Source organism: Mobula hypostoma, chromosome 8 (genome assembly GCF_963921235.1).
Source record: "Mobula hypostoma chromosome 8, sMobHyp1.1, whole genome shotgun sequence".
Classification (NCBI taxonomy): domain Eukaryota; kingdom Metazoa; phylum Chordata; class Chondrichthyes; order Myliobatiformes; family Myliobatidae; genus Mobula; species Mobula hypostoma.
The window spans coordinates 141,024,186-141,047,323 of record NC_086104.1 but is presented as its reverse complement, the minus strand read 5'-3'; the positions used below and the strand labels follow the sequence as shown (position 1 = coordinate 141,047,323).

The 23,138-nt window shown below is 42.2% G+C and overlaps 1 protein-coding gene across 3 annotated transcripts in view; it reads right to left on the bottom strand.

Annotated features, from left to right (window-relative positions):
• LOC134351017 (anthrax toxin receptor 1-like) overlaps positions 1-23,138 on the bottom strand; it is a 290,770-nt gene that overhangs the window by 22,478 nt on the left and 245,154 nt on the right. Inside the window, exon 18 of one of the 3 annotated variants that reach the window (XM_063056984.1) lies at positions 22,564-22,606. The exons of the other annotated variants lie outside the window; for them this stretch is intronic. Coding sequence (XP_062913054.1) covers positions 22,601-22,606 — 6 coding nt within the window. The 3' untranslated portion in view covers positions 22,564-22,600. Of the gene's footprint in view, positions 1-22,563; positions 22,607-23,138 lie in introns of those variants that run through there. 3 annotated transcript variants of the gene reach the window in all.

The window sequence follows — 23,138 nt, the reverse complement described above, 5'->3', positions numbered from 1 at the left end:
CATGTGTGCCTCGTGTCTCTGGTGTCACAGAAATGGCTGTAAATACTCCCATGAATAATCCCGTTTTACTTTACGGATTGCATAGAAAAGTGGAGCTCTTGCTGACCTAAGAGCTGTCATATTCCCCAAAATGAAGGCAGCATCCCTATCCCTCAGCAGTGCCCAGAACTCTGCTGTCAACTATGGCTTTGCCCTCACAGTGACGTCCTCAATGCACTTGCCTGTCACAGATCCTGCATATTCATTGATCTCAATGTGATGGTCATATTACATGTTCCAGTCCGTGTTTTCAAAACAATCCTGTAATGCTGAGGTTGATCTTTCTGGCCAGGTCATTATCTCCACTGGAACTGGTTTGACTTGTTTAATCAGTAGTCTCTATGCAGGAATTAGTAAGTGGTCAAAGTGTCCAATGCGGGGGCAAAGGGCAGCCTTGCAATCACCATGATTATTATATATTATAGGCATCCATTAGTCTCATGAGACCATGGATTTGCACCTTGGAAGATTTCCAGGGTGCAGGCCTGGACGAGGTTGTACGGAAGACCAGCAGTTGCCCATGCTGCAAGTCTCCCCTCTCCACACCACCGATGTTGTCCAAGGGAAGGGCATTAGGACCCATACAGCTTGGCACCGGTGTTGTCGCAGAGCAATGTGTGGTTACGTGCCTTGCTCAAGGACACAACACGTTGCCTCAGCCAAGGCTCGAACTAGCGACCTTCAAATCACTAGACGAATGCCTTAACCACTTGGCCACGCGCCAACACAATCACCACGAATGTTGATTAAAAAACAGGTCTTAACTTGTTCTCACCTCTGATAGCAAAGTCAACATGCTGATAGAACTTAGGCAGGACTGTTTATTAAATTAGCATGGTTGAATTTGCCAGCAATGAAGAAACCGTTGGGGTGTGTGGCTTGACAGTGCTATAAAGCTCATGTTGCGCTTGCCCAACATTAGCATGGGGTGGGGGGGGCCTGCAGTGGGATGTATACAGCCACAATCACAATGGAGGCAGCATGGTAACCTAGTGGTTACTGGCAACCCGGGTTCAACTCCCGCTGCAGCCTGTAAGGAGTTTGTACAATCTCCCCTGTGACCATCTGGGTTTCCTCTGGGTGGTCTGAATTCCTCCCACAGGTCAAAGACCTACCGGTTGGTAGGTTAATTTGTCATTGTTAAACTCTCCTGTGATTAGGCTAGGATTCAATCAGGAGGATAGCTGGGCGGTGTGGCCTCGAAGTGCCGGAAGGGCCTATTCCATGCTGTATCTCAATAAATCAATAAATAAAATTTAAAAACAAGAGAAAATCCTCAGATGCTCGAAATCCAGGCAATACACGCAAAATGCCGCAGGAACTCAGCAGGCCAGGCAGCATCTATGGAAAAGAATACAGTTGATGTTTTGGGTCGAGACCCTTCATCAGGACCGGAAAAATCGATGAGGAGTCAGAGTGAGAAGGTGGGGGGAAGGGCGGGAGAAATACAAGGTGAAAGGTGAAACCAGGAGGGGGAGAGAGCTGAAGTAAAGAGCTGGAAAGTTGATTGGTAAAAGAGATACAAAGGGGGGATTTGATAGGAGAGGACAGAAGGCCGTAGAAGAAAGAAAAGGAGGAGGAGCACCAGAGGGAGGTATTGGGCAGGTAAGGAGATAAGGTAAGAGAGGGAAATGAGAATGGGGAACGGTAAAGGGGGGAGGCATTACTGGAAGTTTGAGAAATCGATGTTCATGCCATCATGTTGGAGGTTAACCAGACAGAATATAAGGTGTTGATCCTCCAACCTGAGTGTGGCTACATCGCGACAGTAGAGGAGGCCATGGACTGATATGTCGGAATGGGAATGGGAAGTAGAACTTAAAACTGCTTACAATACACCAAGTGTGGCAGTGACTCCCTTGGTAAATGGAAGGGCTTGCACTTCACTGTTAAAAACTCTGCTAGAGGTGAACAGTGTGTTGTCACTACCAAAGCATTCTTGCACTAGTCCTTATTAATTGTACTACTATATCTTAGTAGATACAAAGCCCTGCTCTGCAATATTAATGTGCCATTTAATATTTTTTTAACTTCTCCATTCAAAATGCGTAGCTCCATATATCTCTGCATTAACTTTCATCAACCATGTCTTTCTTCATTCGTCACTTTAGTCTCCCTGATGCTTTCTTCCTTAATACACATTCACATCTCAAATCATTGAAATAATGGTCTGTCAAACGGGGTCTAATTTCCAAGATTATTCCAAAATGAGTCACAGTCCTAGTACTGATCACGGGGGCACTGTGGTATTTTGGGTATAATTCATACATCAGGCCCAATAACAAGATGTAATGACATTATCATGCCTGTAGGAGCCAAGTATCTGTTTTCTATCTGCATTGTATTTTGCGTTGCGTGCTTATTATGGTAGTTAGTCACTTGCGTGGGGGCCTGGTAGAAGTGAAAAGTTTTAATATTCATTCTCTTGCCTTCGAATTTCAGTTAGAGCTGGAGTGATACCTTTTTTGTTGACCACTTGAACACCCTTAATTACATTTAAAATCACTTAACTTCCCTTAAGTTAGCTTAATTACATTGAAGAAAGATTAAGTATGTTTAAGATTGTTTATTTTGTTGCATTAGTTCTGGCTTATTGTCATCAGGAAGGAGGTATAGGAGCCTGAAGGCACGCACTCAATGGTTCAGGAGCAATTTCTTCCCCACTGCCATCCGGAGAGAGTGAGCAGTTTCAAGTTCCTGGGTGTCAAGATCTCTGAGGACCTAACCTGGTCCCAACACATCGATGAAGCTATAAAAAAGGCAAGACAGTGACTGTACTTAAATAGGTATTTGAAGAGATTTGATATGTCAACAAAAACACTCAAAAATTCTGTAGATGTGCAATGGAGAGCATTCTGACAGGCTGCATCACTGACTTGTATGGGGGGGAGGAGAACTACTGCACAGGATCGAAAAAAGCTGCAGGGGGTTGTAAATTTAGTCAGCTCCATTTTGGGTACTAGCCTACAAAGGATCCATGACATCTTTAGGGAACAGTGTCTCAGAAAGGCAGTGTCCGTTATTGAGGACCCCCAACACCCAGGGCATGCCCTTTTCTCACTGTTACCATCAGGTAGGAGGTACAGAAGCCTGAAGGCACACACTCAGCGATTCAGGAACAGCTTCTTCCCCTCTGCCATCTGATTCCTAAATGGACACTATCTCACTTTTTCAATATATATTATTTCTGTATTGCATGATTTAAAATCTATTTGTTAAGTTAACAAATTTCACGACACATGCCAGTGATAACAAACCCGATTCTGATTCTGATTCTCGCTACTTTTTTAATTTATTTTTGTTCTTGCACTACTTATTTTAACTTAGCTATTATATACTTACTGTAATTCAGGTTTTTTCCTATAGTTATCAGGTATTGTACTACATTGTACTGTTGCCACAAAAGTTAACAAATTTCACAACATATGCCAGTGATATTAAACCAGATTCTGATTCAAGATTGTTTGTTCTGCTAGTTTTTTTAAAATAAAGAATCAAATATATTTTCTGACTTTGGAACCTTCTTGTTATTGGATTGGAGACGGTGTCAAACCACCCACATGCTCAGACGCTAAGCGTCTATTGGATTGTTCGAGGAGCTATTGCAATGTCTATTTTAAACACAGGAAAGTCTGCAGTTGCTGGAAATCCAAAGCAACACACACAAAATGCTGGAGGAACTCAGCAGATCAGGCAGCATCAATGAAAATGAATGGGTAGTCAAGAGCCAAGACCAGGACTGGGAAGGAAGGGGGAAGATGCCAGAATAAGAAGACGGGGGGAGAGGAAGGAGGCTAGCTGGAAGGTGATAGGTGAAGCCAGGTGGGTGGGAACGGTCAAGGAATGGTGCAGAGGAAGGGATCTGATGGGAGAACGGAGTGGACCACAGGAGAAAGGGAAGGAGGAGGGAACCCAGGAGGATGTGATAAGCAGATGAGAAGAAGTTAAAATTCAGAGTGGGGAATAAAGGAAAAGGCGGGGGGGGGATTTGTTTTTATTGGAAGGAGAAATCAATATTCATGCCAACAGGTTCAAGGGTATCCAGGTGAAATATAAGGTGTTGCTCCTCCACCCTGAGGGTGGCCTCACCTAGACACAAGAAGAAGCCATGGACGGACACGTCAGAACAGGAGTGGAAATCAGCCACCGGGAAGTCCTGCTTGTGGTGGATATTGTGGAGGTGCTCAATGATGCAGTCCCTCAATTTACAGCGGGTCTCAACTTCACTGCTGTGTTATGTTCCCCAGTCAACTCATGCTACCTTTGCCCATTTAATTCCATAAGGCAACGTATAATACTTTGTGATACTGCTTCGAATTAATCAAAATTCCATACACACAGCATCAACCACAAAACCTTCAACCTTTGAGCATTTCTGAATCACAGACCTTAGTTTCACCCAGTGACTTAAAAATAGAAAAAAAATGAATCCCATGCTTTTTTTCTGCGGTGTTTGCTTTACGTTAGATTCCTGGAAACGGTTCCAGTTATTTAATGGGTGACATTACTGCAGTAACTCTTCCAGTCTGGGCTCATGTGGGTTAAACTCAGAAGAGTGAAGTACAGTTGGCTGACACCCAATAGCTCTGTTCGTGCTGTGCTGGAGTTTGGCTTTTCAGAATAGCACACTGCAGAGTATGCAGGCAGTGGTCAGACAGTAATTAAAGCAATACGGTGACTGCCTGTAGGCAGCATGATGGGATGCTCAGCAGAAACAAATCTGCCAAATCAGCAAGAAAACATCTTTCCCTTTGTCTGAATGGTTCTAGGTCCTTGTGCACTTTTGGAGTTAAATTCAGACTCACAGTTTCAATATAAGGAGTAGGAAATTCCCAAAAGTATTCAGGTGACAAGCTGTTGGGTTTAACCCCTATAACCAACCTATTCTACCTGTGTTTGTACCCATTTCATACTTGGTTCAGGGCCCGGCTCATGAGGCTTTACTGCACTGAGCATGCGTCAGTGGTTTTGTCATCATCCATTCAGAATGCCGCCAGATGTTTACATCTGACAAGGCAAAAGCTGCACACAGTGGTCATTCTCTGGTGCCAATGAAGGATTCTGCCTGAAGCTCTCTGCACGGCATGATGCTCCATAAACAACACAAGGCTCTTTTTAAAGCATTGCCTCAGCATATTCCTTTTTTAAAAAAATGGTTATCTCTGCTTTTCTGCTTTGTCTGCTGTAAGAACTGGATCAAAGTCATGGCAACTCGGCACTCAGGGGGAGATCACTCCACCCCTGAGCCCCTCGTAGAAAAATACGGTCACGTTTGTTACTACATTCCTGCCATTTGTCAGTAATTCTGAAAGGTTCCTATCCCAACATCAGTCCAAACCTTACTATAGCCATTTAAAAACTAGGCACACACTGCCTTTTCTGGGAGAGTGTTCCTGGTGTCAGGAATTCTCTGAAGAGTATGTTCTTCCTCTTCCCGCTGGGTAGAATTTGAATCAGTGATCTCTGGTAAATAGTCCACTCACCAGAGGGAATAGGCTTTTCTGCCTACTCCATCATGATGTTGAAAATCTTTTGAGTTCAGTTACAACTTATCCTACTCCGTATGAAGGAAACTAGTCCCAATTTCCATGACATAGCTGAAATCTTTGGTTCGTCTTTGGTTCAGGAGATGGGGTGAAGAATAGGCACTGGGCTGAAGTCAAAACACAATAAGATTGGGTACCACAGAAAGGCAGAAAAAGGGGAACTATGTTGAGGGATGTGAAGGCAAAGATGATTCAGCCAATTTAATGGGATACAGAGCTGAAAAGTAAATGGGATGGACGCTTAGGGGGAACGCAGGCATAACATAGCAGAAGACTGAAGCTACAACATCCTAAATTTGAAGTGTGCACAGGTAAATGGGTGAGTCAAGCTTTGGGTTGGTCTAGGGTTATTGCAACTGTGCAGCCATGGGACAAGCACAAAGCATTGCAGAGTATGAAGACAAGGGAAGAAACGCAAGTCAGGATCTCTCAATGTACCAAGGTCCACCTCAGTATGGATGCCCTGAGGAACCACTTGCAATATTAATGAGGTAAAGACTGTTGATCCACATGTGACCAATTACTCCCAGGTGTTACTGCCAAGATGTAAAGAAGGGAGACTGAGGAAAGAGTTTATGGAGCTGGCAAAGAACACCATTGGAAAAAATATCACTGGAGTTAATGGAATATTTTCAGTTTCACAGGAATGAGTAGTGCCAGGATCAGGTAGTCGCATGGAAGTCATTGCATATAGCCTGAAAAATGGAAGAGATACTGGTGAGGGCAGCATTTATGGTGGAGGAAAGGAAAATTTCTTAGACATCATCCCCCTCATCCCATCTTCCCACTCCCTTAACAGAGAGGAAGTTCCTCTTGTCCTTACCTACTGTCCCATGAGCCTCTATCTCTACAACATCACCCCCTGCAACTTTTGCCATCTTCAACAGGATCCTACTATCAAACATATCTTTACCTCCCCCCTCCAACTCTCCACTTTCCTCAGGAATCTTTCTGTGATTCTCTTGTCCAATCATCCCTCCCACTAATCTCCCTCCTGGTTCTTATCCCTGCAAGTGGAAGAAGTGCTACACTTGCCAGTTCACCTCCTCCCTCACCTCCATTCAGGGCCCCAAACAGTCCTTCCAAGTGAGGCAAAACTTCACCTGTGCCTGTTGGGCCCGCCTACTTTATCCGGTGCTCCCGATGTGGCCACTTCTACATTGGTGAGACCCGATGTAAACTGGGGGTCCACTTTGTTGGACCTTCTCTCCATCCTTAACAAGCAGGATTTCCCAATAATCAACCATTTTAATTCCAATCCTCATCGCCATTCCGACATGTCCGTCCATGGCCTCCTCTACCACCACAATGAGGCCAATCTCAGGTCAGAGGAGCAACACCTTATGTTCTGTTTTGGTAGCCTCCAACCCGATGGCATGAACATCAATTTCTCTAACTTCTGATAATTTTCCCCATCCCCCTTCCCTCTTCTTCCATTCCAAATTCTGGCTCCTCTCTTGCCTCTTCTCACCTGCCTATTACCTTCCCCTCGGGCCCCTCTTTTGTATAACCATATAACAATTACAGCACAGAAACAGGCCATCTTAGCCCTTCTGGTCCGTGCCGAACTCTTACTCTCACCTAGTCCCACTGACCTGCGCTCGGCCCACAACCCTCCATTCCTTAAAAGTGCCTGTATTTCCTCTTCTTTAATCATCATACCTTCCATAACTACCCTTCTTGTTTCCTTTACCTTACACAATTCAATATCCTTTTCCTTAGTGAATATCGAAGAAAAGAAATTGTTCAAAATCTCCCCCATCTCTTTTGGCTCCACACATAGCCATCCACTCTGATTCTCTAAGGGACCAATTTTATCCCTCACTATGCTTTTGCTATTAATATAACTGTAGAAACCCTTTGGATTTATTTTCACCTTACTTGCCAAAAGCAGCTTTGTATCTTCTTTTAGCTTTTCTAATTTCTTTCTTAAGATTCTTTTTATATTCTTTATATTCCTCGAGCACCTCATTTACTCCAAGCTTCCTATATTTATTGTAGATCCCTCTCTTTTTCCGAACCAGGTTTCCAATATCCCTTGAAAACCATAGCTGTCTCGAACTTTTGACCTTTCCTTTCAACCTAACAGGAACATAAAGATCCTGTACCCTCAAAATTTCACCTTTAAATGACCTCCATTTCTCTATTACATCCTTCCCATAAACAAATTGTCCCAATCCACTCCTTCTAAATCCTTTCGCATCTCCTCAAAGTTAGCCTTTCTCCAATCAAAAATCTCAACCCTGGGTCCAGTTATATCTTTCTCCATAATTATATTGAAACTAATGGTATTGAAACTAATGAAACCCATGGTCCACTCTCCTCTCCTATCAGATTCCCCCTTCTTCTTTGGCCCTTTACCTTTTCCACCTATCGTCTCCCAGCACCCTGCTTCTTGTGCCATCCCCTCCCCCATCCACCTGACTTCACCTATCTACTTCTAGCTTGTACTTCTGCCCTTCCCCCCACCAACTCATTCTGGCTTCTTCCTTTCCAGTCCCATTGAAAGGTCTTGGCCTGAAACATCAATTGTTTATTCCTTTCCATGGATGCTGCCTGACCTGCTGAGTTCCTCCAGCATTTTGTGTGTGTTGCTCTGGATTTCCAGCATCAGCAGAAACTCCTCTGTTTACAATTTCACAACATATGTTTGCGATAATAAACCAGACTCCAATTCTGATTCTGAGTTTAATCTGGCATCATGTTCAATGGAGATACCGTGGGCCGAAGAGTTTGTTCCTGCACTGTGCTGCACTCTTCTGTGCACAATACTCGAGAAATGGGATGCAAGAAGTTTGATAATGGAGTTTAATTTTAGGGAATGCCTCCGAGTAGGAAAGAGTAATGCAGACAAATTTTAGAAAGTGGACAAAATGGACAAACATTTTAGCAGCAGATGCATTCAGGCAAGGGAGGGGTCAGGTTATATTATGGAGGTGGAAGTATTTGTTCCTAGTGTTGCCAAGAATGTATGCTGCAAACATTTCAAGTTTTCAAACAGCAATCTGAATCAGTAACAAGCTGACAAATTAAAATTAAAAGAAAACTACAAACTTTACAGGAATAAAGAAAAAAATGCCAATTTGACTAATACATTTCTGGAACTTAGAATATGAATTGAAGCTTCTGAAATTCCATTCTAAATTGGAATATTAATCAAGTTTGTTCCAAAGGAAACTCTGATAAATCACACAAAGATATGAACTTTAAAATGTAATCATAGGGGAAAGTATGTTATTCAAACTTATAAAACATGAAGGCAGAGCCAAATTAGAGTTGCAAAATAAAACAGAAAAGAATGAAATTACATTAAAGTCAAAAGGTTAAAATTAAAATGGGTACTGTGAAGAATTTAAGTAGCTTAAAGAATAAATGATGATTAGAATAATTTTCCAGATAAGGTGATGAAGACATTCTGATGGGTGTTCAAATGCACCAGATGACAGTCATCCAGAAATAAAAATAGAACAGTGTGGAAAGACTCAGCAGGTCGGGTAGCATCTGTGGAGAGAGAAACAGCTAATGTTTCAGATCTGAGACCTTTTGTTGGGACACTGAACTGCTTCTCCTTCCATGGATGTTGCTGGATCCGTTAAGTCTGTTATTATTTTTAATTTTTTTTATTTGTATTTAATTTCCATCATTTTCAGTTTTGTTTTTGATTGACAGAAAGCAAGAGCAGGGGGAGTGATGAATGTGATTTATATTCTTTTCATTGTTATGCTCTAAAGCAGGAGTCCATGGACCCCTGCCTTAATGTGACTGGTCCACGGCATAAAAAATATTGGGAAGCCCTGCTCTAAAGCAAGTGAAACACTTTTGTCATCGTTCTCTTCGGGGCTTCCTCTGAAAATGTATTGTGCATCACTGGATTTCCGTGCTTCCGGGGCGCCTAGTTGCGACTTGAGTAGTAGCAGTACACTGAATGGATATGATTAAATATTCCCGTGTCAGCCTGTTACAGCTAAAAAGCACAACTGCTTTCAAGATCAGTACAGTCAACAAAGATGTCTTAATGCGTTTAAATGAACTATCGCTGCTTAAAACCGACGGAAACAACACGGTCTGTGGTCGGAAGGGCCCATGGAGAACACCTCGGAGAAAGCGTGGGCGAGGATCAGGATAACAAGTATGTTTAAGGAAACGGGGTTTTAAACTCCCTATACTGACGATCTTGCTGGCAAACGTGCAGTCTCTGGTGAAGAAAATTGATGATCTCAGAGCCAGGATGCTGAATCAGAGGGACATTAGGACTGTGTGTGTGTGTGTGTGTCCTTTGTTTCATGGAATCCTGGTTAACCCATTCCATACCAGATGCAGCGATTCAGATCGACGGGTTTACTATACACTGTCAGGATAGATCTATAGAGTCTCTTAAAAGCGGAGGTGGAGGAATATGCCTCATGATCAACTTTTTTTCGTGCACAAATATATCAGTGCTGTCCCAGTTCTGCTCACCAGACCTGCAATATCTAGCAGTAAAGTGTCGTCCTTTTTACTTACCACAGGAGTGCTGTGGGGTCATTCTGGTAGCAGATTACATTCCACCTCAGGCCAATGTCAAGCAGGCTTTAGATGATCTGAGCAATGGGATCAACATGCACAAAACAGCGCACCCTAATGCCTTCACCATCATTTTGAGAGATTTTAATAAGGCCAGTCTGAAAAAATCACTAAGCAATTACCATCAACAGATAACTTGCAATACCAGAGGAAACAACACACTGGACCATTGCTACACCACCATCAAGAATGCCTACTGGGCTATTCCACGCCCTCACTTCGGGAAGTCTGATCACCTGGCTGTACTTCCAACTCCCTGAGTATAGGCAGAGACTGAAGACTGCAGCACCAGTAGTGAGGACCAAGAAGGTACGGACAAGGGAAGCATAGGAGCGCCTACAGGACTGCTTTGAATCGGTTGACTGGACTGTATTCAGGGATTCATCTTTCAATCTGGATGAGTATACTGCAGTTGTTACTGACTTCATTAAAATCTGTGTGGATGAGTGTGTCCCTACAAAGACTTACTGTACATTCCCAAACCAAAAGCCGTGGATGAACCAGGAGGTACATCGTCTGCTGAAGGCTAGATCTGTGGCATTCAAGTCTGGCAACCCAGGCCTGTACCAGAAAACCAAGTATGATTTGTGGAGGGCTATTTCAAGGGCAAAGGGACAATTTTGAACGATGTTGTAGGTGATATCAGAAGCATGTCAACTCTGGCAGGGACTGAAAGACATTACTTCCTACAAAGTGAAACCCAATGATATGAATGGCAGCAATGTTTCACTACCAGATGAACTCAACGCCTTCTATGCACACTTTGGAAGGGAGAACACAACTACAGCTGTGAAGATCCCTGCTGCACCTGATGACCCTGTGATCTCTGTCTCAGAGGCCGATGTTAGACTGTCTTTAAAGAGAGTGAACCCTCGCAAGGCGGAAGGTCCTGATGGAGTACCTGGTAAGGCTCTGAAAACCTGTGCCAACCAACTAGCGGGAGTATTCAAGGACACTTTCAACCTCTCACTGCTACGGGCAGAAGTTCCCACTTGCTTCAAAAAGGCAACAATTATACCAGTGCCAAACAAGAATAATTTGAGCTGTCTTAACGACTATCACCCGGTAGCACTCACATCGACAGTGATGAAATGCTTTGAGAGGCTGGTTATGACTAGACTGAACTCCTGCCTCAGCAGGGACCTGGACCCATTGCAACTTGCCTATCACCACAATAGGTCAACCGCAGACTCAATCTCCATGGCTCTTTACACTGCTTTAGACCACCTAGGCAACACAAACACCTACGCCAGGATGCTGTTCATCGACTATAGCTCAGCATTTAATATCATCATTCCCACAATCCTGATTGAGAAAATGCAGAACCTGGGCTTCTGTACCTCCCTCTGTAATTGGATCCTCGACTTCCTAACCGGAAGACCACAGTCTGTGCGGATTGGTGATAACATATCCTGTTCGTTGACGATCAACACTGGTGCACCTCAGGGGTGTGTGCTTAGACCACTGCTCTACTCTCTGTATACACATGACTGTGTGGCTAGGCATAGCTCAAGTACCATCTACAAATTTGCTGACAATACAACCATTGTTGGTAGAATCTCAGGTGGTGACGAAAGGGTGTACAGGAGTGAGATATGTCAACTAGTGGAATAGTGCCGCAGCAACAACCTGGCACTCAACGTGAGTAAGACGAAAAAGCTGATTGTGGACTTCAGGAAGGGTAAGACAAAGGAACACATACCAATCCTCATAGAGGGATCAGAAGTGGAGAGAGTGAGCAGCTTCAAGTTCCTGGGTGTCAAGATCTCTGAGGATCTAACCTGGTCCCAACACATTGATGTAGTCATAAAGAAGGCAAGACAGTAGCTATACTTTATGAGGAGTTTGAAGAGATTTGGCATGTCAACAAATACACTCAAAAACTTCTATAGTTGTACCGTGGAGAGCATTCTGACAGGCTGCATCACTGTCTGGTATGGAGGGGCTACTGCACAGGACCGAAAGAACCTGCAGAAGGTTGTAAATCTAGTCAGCTCCATCTTGGGCACTGGCCTACAAAGTACCCAGGACATCTTTAGGGAGCAGTGTCTCAGAAAGGCAGCGTCCATTATTAAGGATCTCCAGCACCCAGGGCATGCCCTTTTCTCACTGTTACCATCAGGTAGGAGATACAGAAGCCTGAAGGCACACACTCAGTGATTCAGGAACAGCTTCTTCTCCTCTGCCATCCGATTCCTGAATGGACTTTGAAGCTTTGGACACTACCTCACCTTTATAATATACAGTATTTCTTGTTTTTGCACATTTTAAAATAATCTATTCAATATGTGTGATTTACTTGTTTATTTATTATTATGTTTTATATTATTTATTATTACTATTTTTTTCTGTCTCTGCTGGATTATGTATTGCACTGAACTGCTGCTGCTAAGTTAACAGATTTCACGTCACATGCCGGTGATAATAAACCTGATTCTGATTTCCATTCTGGATCAGGTTATTGCACCAGAAGGTTGAACAATGTTGTTATTCTTGATCATGTGGAAAATGTTTCTTTGTTGAGATGTTTTTAAACTAGCTGTGCCGCAATCCTCCATTATGATCAGCTCCTGTGAGATTGAAGTCTGGTTATGTTTTCTTTCCTCCCTCGTCTCTCCACCCTCCATCCCTCCTTATTCAACTCCACTGACATCCTACTCACATGGCTCTCCTGCACAATAATCTCACACACACCCATCCTGTACTCAGTGAGGTAGCTTCTCAAGAGAAGATTGTAGCCTGCAATGATTGATTTCTGATTGGACACATTTACCAACAGCCTGACCTTAACTCCTCTCAACATTTCCCAGAAGGCAGTGTTGTTAATCTCGGCCATCTGGTCTATGGGAGGGCCCTGGCTTGACCTATATCCCCATGGTCAGACTAAGTGAAGGACAGCAAGCCCTTGCCTTTGAGACTATCATGTACTTGGACTGTTCTCAAAACAAGGGGTGATACTGCAAACGTTGAAAGGGGCAGTATATCGAGAGCACAAAATGCAAAGGAACTGAAAGCTTTTCAGGGCCATCAGTCACAACTGCCCTCCACTTTTCAAAGGACAAAAACAGATGTCAACCAGAAGTCTGACAGAACAACAATATTTATTTTGGCAACAATACAAATTTTCTTCACCATTTTCTTCCAAAATAATCATAACTTCAGTGCACAAAAAAGCAGAGACTGCCCAAGTTATTTTGCTGATAGCTGCTTCATGACCTCACTTGCCTTTCTTACTCCAATACTTTCCTTTTCCTATTGTCTTTCTAATTTGTGTGTTAGGATCCAGGGATCACTGGTAAGGCCACTACTCATCCCCCTCCCTCACTGTCCTTGAGAAGGTAATGGTGAGTATTTTCCTTGAACAGGCACAGCCTTTCTAGCAAAGGTGTATCCATAGTGCTCCTGGGGATAGAGTTTCAGCGATATATTTCCAAACCAGAGGGTGTGTGACCTGGAGCAGAAACAGTGGGTGGCAGTGTCAACACCGTGCATGTGTATACACTCTGGCCACTGTGCACTGATAATGGGGTGGGGGGGGGGCGGGATTGGAACTGATTGCATGTTTAGGATGGTTTAGTGTATATTTAAAGCAGCGGTTGGTAGGTTCTTGAATAGTCAGACTGTCAAAGGTTATAGGGAGAAGGCAGGAGAATAGGGTTGAGAGGGATAATAAATAAGCCATGATGGAATGGGGAAGCAGACTTGATGGGCCATGTGGTCTAATTCTTCCCCAGTGTCTTATGGACATGGTCTTAAATGTTCACTAGTAGTTCAGGTCAGAAAGTGGATTGCCTCTGGTATTTCTCTCATATTTTAATGACATGATGTAATTCATTATCTAGCCATACGTGTAAAGACTTGCTTGAATAAGATCAAGGTAGAGAGTAAATTTATTACCCAAGTACATATATGTCACCATATATAACCCCGAGATTTATTTTGTTGTGGGCATACTCGGTAAATTCAATAGCCATAATAGAATCAGTGGAAGACTGCACCCAACAAGACAACCAGTATGCAAAAGATACCAAACTGTGCAAATACCAAATAATAATAACAATAATAATAAAAATAATAAATAAACAATAGATACCGAGAACTTGAGATGAAGAGACCTTGAAAGTGAATCCATAGGTTGTGAGAACTGTTCAATGATGGGGCAAGTGAAATTGAGTGATGTTATATCCTCTGGCTCAGGAGCCTGATGGTGGAGGGATAAGAACTGTTCACGAACATGGTGGTGTGAGTCCTGAGGCTCCTGTACCTTCTTCCTAATGGTAGCATCAAGAAGAAAGCACGACCTGGGTGGGTGGGGTCCCTGATGTTGGACGACGCTTTCCTGCGACAATACACCACGTAGATGTGCTTAATAGTGGGGAGGACTATACACGTAATGGACAGGACCATATGCACTACTTTTTGTAGGATTTTTCATTCAAGGGCATTGGTGTTTTCATACCATACTGGAATGCAGCCAGTTAATAAACTCTCCAACAAACATCTATAGAAGTTTGTCAAGGTTTTAGGCATCATGCCAAACCTTCACAAACCTCTAAAGAAGTAAAGACACTGCCGTGTTTTCTTCATAATTGCACTTACATGGTGGGGATAGGACAGGTCCTCTGAAATGATAACGTGGAGGAATTTAAAGTTGATGACCTCTAATCCTCCAAAGTGTACTGGCTCATGGACCTCTGGTTTCCTCCTCCTGAAGTCAATAATCAGCTCTTTGGTCTTCCTGACAGTGAGTAAGAGGTGGTCGTTGTGGCACAACTCTGCCAGATTTTCAATCTCCCTCCTCCATGCTGTTTTGTCACCAACTTTGTTTCGGCCAACCACAGTCATTGGTGTACTTAAATATGGCATTGGAGGGGTGACCTGTACAAGCAGGAAGGGTTGCACCTGAACTGGAGGGAAACCAATATCCTAGGAGGGTGGTTTGCTAATGCTATTGGGGAGGGTTTAAACTAGATTTGCAGAGGTTTGGGAACCGAAGTGAAGAGGCAGAGGATGAGGAGGTTGGAGCACAGGTGGAGATAGCTTGTGGGGAGTTTGTGCGGAAGGATAGGCAGATGTTAGAGCAAAGATTGACTCAGCCTGATGGTTTGAGATGTGTCTATTTTAATGCAAGGAGTATCTAAAACAAGACAGATGAACTTGGAGCATGGATCAATACAATAAATTATGATGTTGTAGCACAGAAACTTGGATGTCTCAGGAGCAGGAATGGATGCTGAGTGTGCCAGGCTTTGGATGTTTCAAAAAGAACAGAGAGGGAAGCAAAAGAGGTGGGTTGTGGCATTGCTAATTAGGGATAGTGTCATGGCTGCAGAAAAGGAGGAGGTCATGGAGGGATGGTCTACTGAGTCAGTGTGGGTGGAAGTCAGAAACAGGAAAGAGGTAATAACTCTACTGGACCCCCCAATAGCAACAGAGATATCAAGCATAGAGGGAGGCAGATTCTGGAACAGTATATTAATAATCGGGTTGTTATGATGGGAGATTTTAACTTTCCTAATATTGATTGGCATCTCCTTAGCGCAGAGGTTTAGATGGGGTGGAGTTTGTTAGTTGTGTTCAGGAAGGTTTCTTGACACAATATGTAGATAAGCCAACTAGAGGAGAGGCTGTACTTGATCTGGTATTGGGGAATGAAGCTGGTCAGCTGTCAGATCTCTTGGTGGGAGAGCATTTTGGAGGTAGTGACCACAATTCTTATCTCTTTCACCATAGCGCTGGAGAGGGACAGGAGCAGACAATTTGGGAAAACATTTAATTGGGTAGGGGGAAATATGATACTATTAGGCAGGAACCTGGGAGCATATATTGGGAGCAGATGTTCTCAGGGAAATGCATGGCAGAAATGTGGCAGATGTTCAGGGAACATTTGCATGGCGTTCTGCATAGGTATGTTCCATTGAGGCAGGGAAAGGATGGTAGGGTTAAAGAATAATGGTGTACTCTACTGTGAAGATTAGAGATGCCTGAAGAGAGGAGTTGGGCATTGAATTGTCTGAAGCTGCCTGGGATAAGTGTTTGTCTATGATACAGGCTTGCTCTGTTAACAGCAGGCACCAACTGATCCAGTTTAAAGTTGTCCACCATCTCCATTACTCTAAATTTAGATTGCACAGGATTTACCCATCTGTCTCGCCAATGTGTGATAGATGCCAAGGGACAGAAGCCACGTTGTCACACACCTTTTGGTTTTGCCCATTACTGACTGGATTTTGGTCCAAAATATTCGACTGGTACTCAAGGGCCCATAAAAGATCCTTCCCCTTGGAAGTTGGTCTCGCTATATTTGGCTGCTCGCAATCTACTATTTGTTTCCCTGCAGCCATACAACAGTCTCTTATGCTGGGGATGATTGTTGTCAAAAGACTTACCTTGAGGGAATGGAAATCACCTTCTCCCCCTTCCTTTCGGAGATGGAAAGCTGATATGATCTCAGTCATACAGATGGAGAAACTTAGGTTCTTGAGAACCAATTCAATTAAAAAATTTTCGGCTAGCTGGGATCCATTTCTTGTCTGCCTGGATGAGGCCGGGGGCGGTTATGCAATTTCCCCCCAGCTGATTTCTCATGACCCTCATTTGAGATTTAATGTTTAGTATTTTTGAGCACTTTGTACAATAGGCATCCCTCTAATGTTATGTCTTTTCTTTTGCTTATTTCTTTTTCATACATGTCTGAGCTGGTATGTTTTTGTTAATCTCATTGTTTTTTTTTGAAAATTTTGAAAAAGAGTATTTAAAAAAAAGCAATTAAAAAAAAGAACCATGGTGTACAAAGGATGTAGAAAATCTAGTTAAGAAGAAAAGCTTACGAAAGGTTCAAGAAACTAGATATGGTTAGAGCTCTAGAAAATTACAAGGTTGCTAGGAAGGAGCTTAAGAATAAAATTCGGAGAACCAGAAGGGGCCATGAGAAGGCCTTGGTGGGCAGGATTAAGGAAAACCCCAAGGCATTCTAGAAGAGGAAGAGCTATGTGAGAATAGGACCAATCAGGTGCAATAGTGGAAACGTTTGCATGGAGTCTGAGGAGGTAGTGGAGGTACTTAATGAATACTTTGCCTGCAACGTGCTGTAAATTTCAAAGTTCTGTGTTCTGTGTTTAGTATTTGTCCAGGTACCCCATTTGGGCTGGATGCTTTCCGTGGGTTCATCCTCCTAAGGATCCTCTCACCTCAGCCTCAGAGACTGAAATCACAGGGTCACTGGGAGCTATGGGATTTTGTGATGGTTCCTCCATGTTTTGATGGTCAAAGTGAGCAGAGAAGGCTCATTTGGAAGTGAAGCCCCATCGTCATCTATGTCACTTGGTTTCACTTTGTAAGAGGTGATATCATTCAAGCTTTGCCACAGCTGTCCAGTATCCTTCAGTGATTCAAGTTAAAAAGACGAATAAGATGATTGGTATTGTCAAACAACATAAAGGATGAAGGTACAGGAAGATGTGAAAAAAACAGTTCTTGGTTTTGACAAAAGGAATTCTGATTAAAAATGTAATCAAATCCCAAGTAAACTGAAGCAAGAAACACTCACAGGAATATTTGACTGCATTATTCAGGACAGTTCCCAGATGACCTGATATCAACTACAATGGCAGCTGTTAATAATGCAGGATCCAGAGAGAGTCAGGCAGAGAAAATGAAATTCAGATTAGCTAAATTAAAGTTTAATCTAGGGACTTAAATTCAAAAGCTACAACAGGCTGTTTCATGGATTAATTTTCAAGGGATGGAATTCCAAACAAAGACCAAAGTCTTATAGGGATTCATTCTCAACTAGAGGATTAGGAGAAAAGCTTGTCCCAATACTCACTGAGATCATACCTTCACTGCACACCCCTCAACATTCTCTGAAAATCGCAAACGTGACTGTTAGAAGACATCACTGTAAATCAAAGATTAGAAGAGGGGAAAAACTCGGGAAAATTATCATCAAATGAAGTGATACTGAGCAAAGAGATGGATCTGAATTGATGCATCTCCAGGTCGAGAAAGACTTCATGTTTGTTCTTAAACGGGACCAGTGAGATAGTTGATATATTGGTTTTAAGCTTAAAAGTTCATTAAGATTCCAGGAAGGTTCATGAGATTGGGAAATTTCAAATTCACTTCAAAGATTAAAAAGCAAAGTACTAAATTTGATGATATAATGTAGGTAAGAAAGTAAAGTGTAAAGCGAATACAAGGAAGCTACAAATGTGAGAGCACAAGAACTGGTAAATGGAGTTTAATGTGGGAAAATGTGAAATAGGAGAATTTTAAAAAATTCTCAAAATGGTGAAAGGCCACACAGCTCAGAGATAGAGGAATCTGAGAGCTTCATGTTTAAAAAAAGCTCATATGTAGGTGCAACATTTAATCAGCAAAGCTGACAGAATGTTGTTTATTACTAAAGGGATTGAATATGCAAGTAGTAGATTAATCTTCAGTTTTATAGAGCAATGGTGAGACTACTGGAGTACTGGGTATTATATTAGTTTCCTTGCTTAAATATTTCTGCTGTGTTGGAAGCAATTTAAAAGAGTTTTGTTAGACTAATACTTCGAATGGGCTGATTGTCTTATGAGGAAATGTTGAACAGGTTTCATATGTTTAATCTTTTATCTATTTATTGACATACATATGCATCTGCTTGAATTTAGAAGGGTGAAACATGTAACATTCTGACAAGTTGTTTGGGAAAGGGAATGTTTGAAATATTTGATTTCTGTGTCCCTGATTTGGTTTGTGGTGTTGTTTGTTGAGGAGAAACACAGATGATCTTTGTTTGATAACTGAAATTCCAGCTCTAGTGCTATAAAATTATCAGGTAACATAGGGCAATATTTAAGTCATTAGTGAAATAATTACTTTGTGCAGAGGTTGTCAAAAGTTTGAAACTGTCTGGGATTAATTGCTGGCATTAGCTACTAATGATGGTAAAATACAGAACTGAGAATGATGGAAGCACTCACCAAGTCAGGCAGTATCTGTGGAATCATTAACATTTTGGGCCTGGGATCAGAAACTTTCATTGAACATAGAACAGTATAGCAACATAGAACAACATAGAACAGGAAGTACACATCCTTTTGGTCCAGGATGTTGTGCCAACTTTTTAACCTGCTCCAGGATCAATCTAACCCTTCCCTCCTAAATAACACTCCATTTTTCCATCATCCATATGCCTATCCAAAAGTCTTTAATGTATTTGCTCTACCACCACCCCGGGCAGCGCATTCCATACATCCAGCATGGTCTGTGTAAAAGAAACCTGCATGATTTAAAATTTTACACTTTATCCCCTGATAATTTTGTAACACTGGAGTTGAAATTTCCAGTCACCTTAAAATGCGGCTCCTTCATATTAGCTATTTCTGCCCTGGGAAAAAGGTCCAGGTGGCCATTCTATCAATGCCTCTTATGACCTTATATACTGTATCTCTATCAAATCACCACTCATCCCCCTTCACTCCAAAAAGAAAAGCCCTAGTTTATTCAGCCTTTCCTCATAAGACATATTGTCTAATCCAGTTCTTTCATGTGGTGAATGGTCTTCGATCTAAAATGCTAACTTTACAGATTCATATATATTTGCCACATGTACATTGAAACATACAGTGAAATGGATCATTTGTGTTAACAACCAATACACCCAAGGATGTGCTGGGGACAGCTTGCAAGTGTCACCACATGTGTTCCAGCACCAAGAGTTTGTCCAGAGATTCCATCAGATCTGTCTATCATTTTCTGTTTTTATTTTGGCTTTCCAGCATTTGCAATTGTTAAATTGTCAATGAAAGGGGCAAAGGTGGGTACATGGATTAATACCACAGTCATGATCTCAGTCAATGGCAGGAAAGACTGAAGGTGATGTTATCCTCCTGTCCCTGTGAAAGGCAGGGTGAGATTGTAACCCACTATTTCTTCAGGGCATTATCATCTACTCTTAGGTGAAAGGCTGGAAACAAAAAAATTAGCTCATTGTCACCTTCTTAAGGACAGTTAGAGATAGGCAGTAAATGTTGGTCTTGTTGGTGATGCCTAGATGCCAAAAATGAACTTAAAAACATGTTATCAAATCTGTTGTGGCCCCTTAGGTAGCAACCCTGCCTTTGGCACAACTCAAATCCAGCTCAAGGACTTTTAGAATCTGAACTTATGGTTACACAACAGTATAGACCAACGACGGCTGATGTGGATTAATAGAGTTTCATTTATCAACATTACAAAAATGTACAGGTTTGCATTTAATATTGAGACTCATGTATATTTGTAAGACCTGTTAGGGGAGGGAAAAGTTAAACAAATGAGAGAAATTGCTGTACAGTTTGACAAGATGTAATACTTAGGCATGTCTGATATCTAAGATTGGCACAAAAGATTCTACGACACCAATTTGAAGCTATCCCTGTAGTTTTCAGTCAATAATTCTAAAGGTAGTTAAGCTAGAATATGCAGGTGATGCTAGTGTATATATACATTTGGAGACTAACACTGGTTGGGTGCACAGCTATGCAGTAATTGAAATGCTCCTGCTCACATAGCCTTTGTTGCTGTGCAGCTAGAATTTTCTTTTATATAATGTTAATATAATTTTGAAATTATGTTAATATAATTCTGAAACTATGATACTATAATTTTTAAATCTGTCTATATAATTGTGATATGCTACCCTGTAATTAATCATGTTAATGAATATCATCCATAAATTTTCTAATTAATAAATGTACCACAATCTTTACTTTGAAACATTTTAGACCTTCATCATGCTTACATTGTCAGTGTTTCAAGTTATACTGATACAAATTGTAACAAGAAACACAGAATGGAAATCAGTATCTCATTGTTAATAAACCACCCACACACTGAACACTGGCACCATCTAGTCTAAACATTTTACTTTTGCCATTGTGCCTGTCAGTTGTTTTGACTGGCTGACATCATTTATTTGTGTTGTGAGTTGTAGTTTGTGTTTGTTTGATGTGCATATTACAAAAAAAATTAAGTGCCATGCAGTTTTCAGGTAGTGTAAACATTTTCTGCTCAGAGCAATGGTTGGTCCATGCAGCTGCAAAAATAATTGGAGGAAACATTGGAGACCAATCTCCTAGTTGTTGTTCTTTAATTCACTGAAGCCACTGAGAGGCGGGACCTCATACACATTTGTGAATTAAAGGTCTTCTACCAAGTTGTCCCAATATGCAACAATGTCTTCCAGCAATAAAGCTCCATGATGAAATCCTGGAGAACAAGGGTTGCTTCCCATTTCTCAGCAAAGGCTAACAACAAAGTGAAATTCATCGTTACCTTGACTGAAGCTAGATTTGAAGATGAAGACCTCAATCCTGCACCTCAGCAGCACGGTAGTATAGTGGTTAGCACAAAGCTTTACAGTACCAATGACCCGGGTTCAATTCCCATCTCTGCCTGTAAGAGGTTCGTACGTTCTCCCTGTGACCACATGGATTTCCTCCAGAAGCTCAGGTTTCCTCCCACAATTTGAATACATATTGGTTGGTAGGTTAATTGGTCATTGTAAATTGTCCCATAATTAAGCTAGGGTTAAATTGGGGTTTGCTGGATGGTGCAGCTCAAAGGGCCAGAGGGCCTATCCCATGCTGTAATCACGATAAATAAATAAGTGAACATTAATACCTATGATCTTCTATATGCTTCTGGGATTTGGACTACTGACATCAACCTCTTTAAAACAATGGAGGGATACCTCTAATGCTACCTCTGTCAGAGTCTCCAAATTCACTGAAAGAATAAAGAAGCTATGGTCAGTATTCTCTCCCAGGCTAACATCTCAGAATTAGATTAGATTAGATTAGGTTATAAGGACACGCAGTCCTCTTTTATTGTCATTTAGTAATGCATGCATTAAGAAATGATACAATATTCCTCCGGTGTGATATTACAGAAACACAGGACAGACCAAGATGGAAAAACTGACAAAAAACACATAATTATAACATATAGTTACAACAATGCAAGCAATACCGTAACTTGATGAAGAACAGGCCATGGGCACGGTATAAAAAGTTCAAAGTCTCTCGAAAGTCCCACATCTCACGCAGACGGGAGAAGGAAGAAAACTCTCCCTGCCATGCACGACCACAGTCCGACTCTGAGTCGTCCGAAAACTTCGAGCCTCCGACCAGCCCTCCGACACCAAGCACCATCTCTGCCAAGCACTTCGACCCCAGCCCCGGCCGCCAGCAGCAGGCAAAGCCGAGGATTTTGGGGCCTTCCCTCCGGAGATTCTCGATCGCACAGTAGCAGCAGCAACGAATTGGGCATTTCAGAAGTTTCTCCAGATGTTCCTCCGTGCTTCTCACGTCTGTCTCCATCAAATCAGAATTGTGCACGGCATCCTACTTACAAATACGATATCATTTCACCGGAGAGCTGCATGTGCTGCGTCGCACCACCATCTTCTCCTCTCGCCCGACTTAGACCTCAGAATTAGACCGCAATTATACTTAGCAAGCCTGATTGGACAGATTACATCATTCATGTTCCTTACCCAAGACTCATGAAATAATCTATTTCTAGTTCAGTCATAGGCAGAGATGAATAGATGACCAGAAAGATTTTCTAAAGAAAACTCCTTAAAAAATGCAACTCCCCTCCAAATTGTGAACCATTACCACCTAGAATGGAGAAAGAGCATTCAGGGGAGAACTGAACACCTAAGGCATGTGGAAGCTAAGATAAATGGCTGGAGGAGTGCAGCACCTCTCAAAATGCCTGTCTATTGGACCTCCAAGCACTTATCCCACCAGTGGCAAAATCTCTAGGGCCCACGTTGGCTTCTGAAACTTCATTGGAAGCAAGTCACTGTTGACTGCCTAAGAATGAGAAAGAATTTCTAAAAGCAGATGAAGACACACGAGACAATTGGTGCTGGAATCTGCAGCAAAAATAAACTGATGGAGGAACTTAGTAGGTCCGGCACCATCTGTGGAATTGGAGGGATAGTCAGTGTTT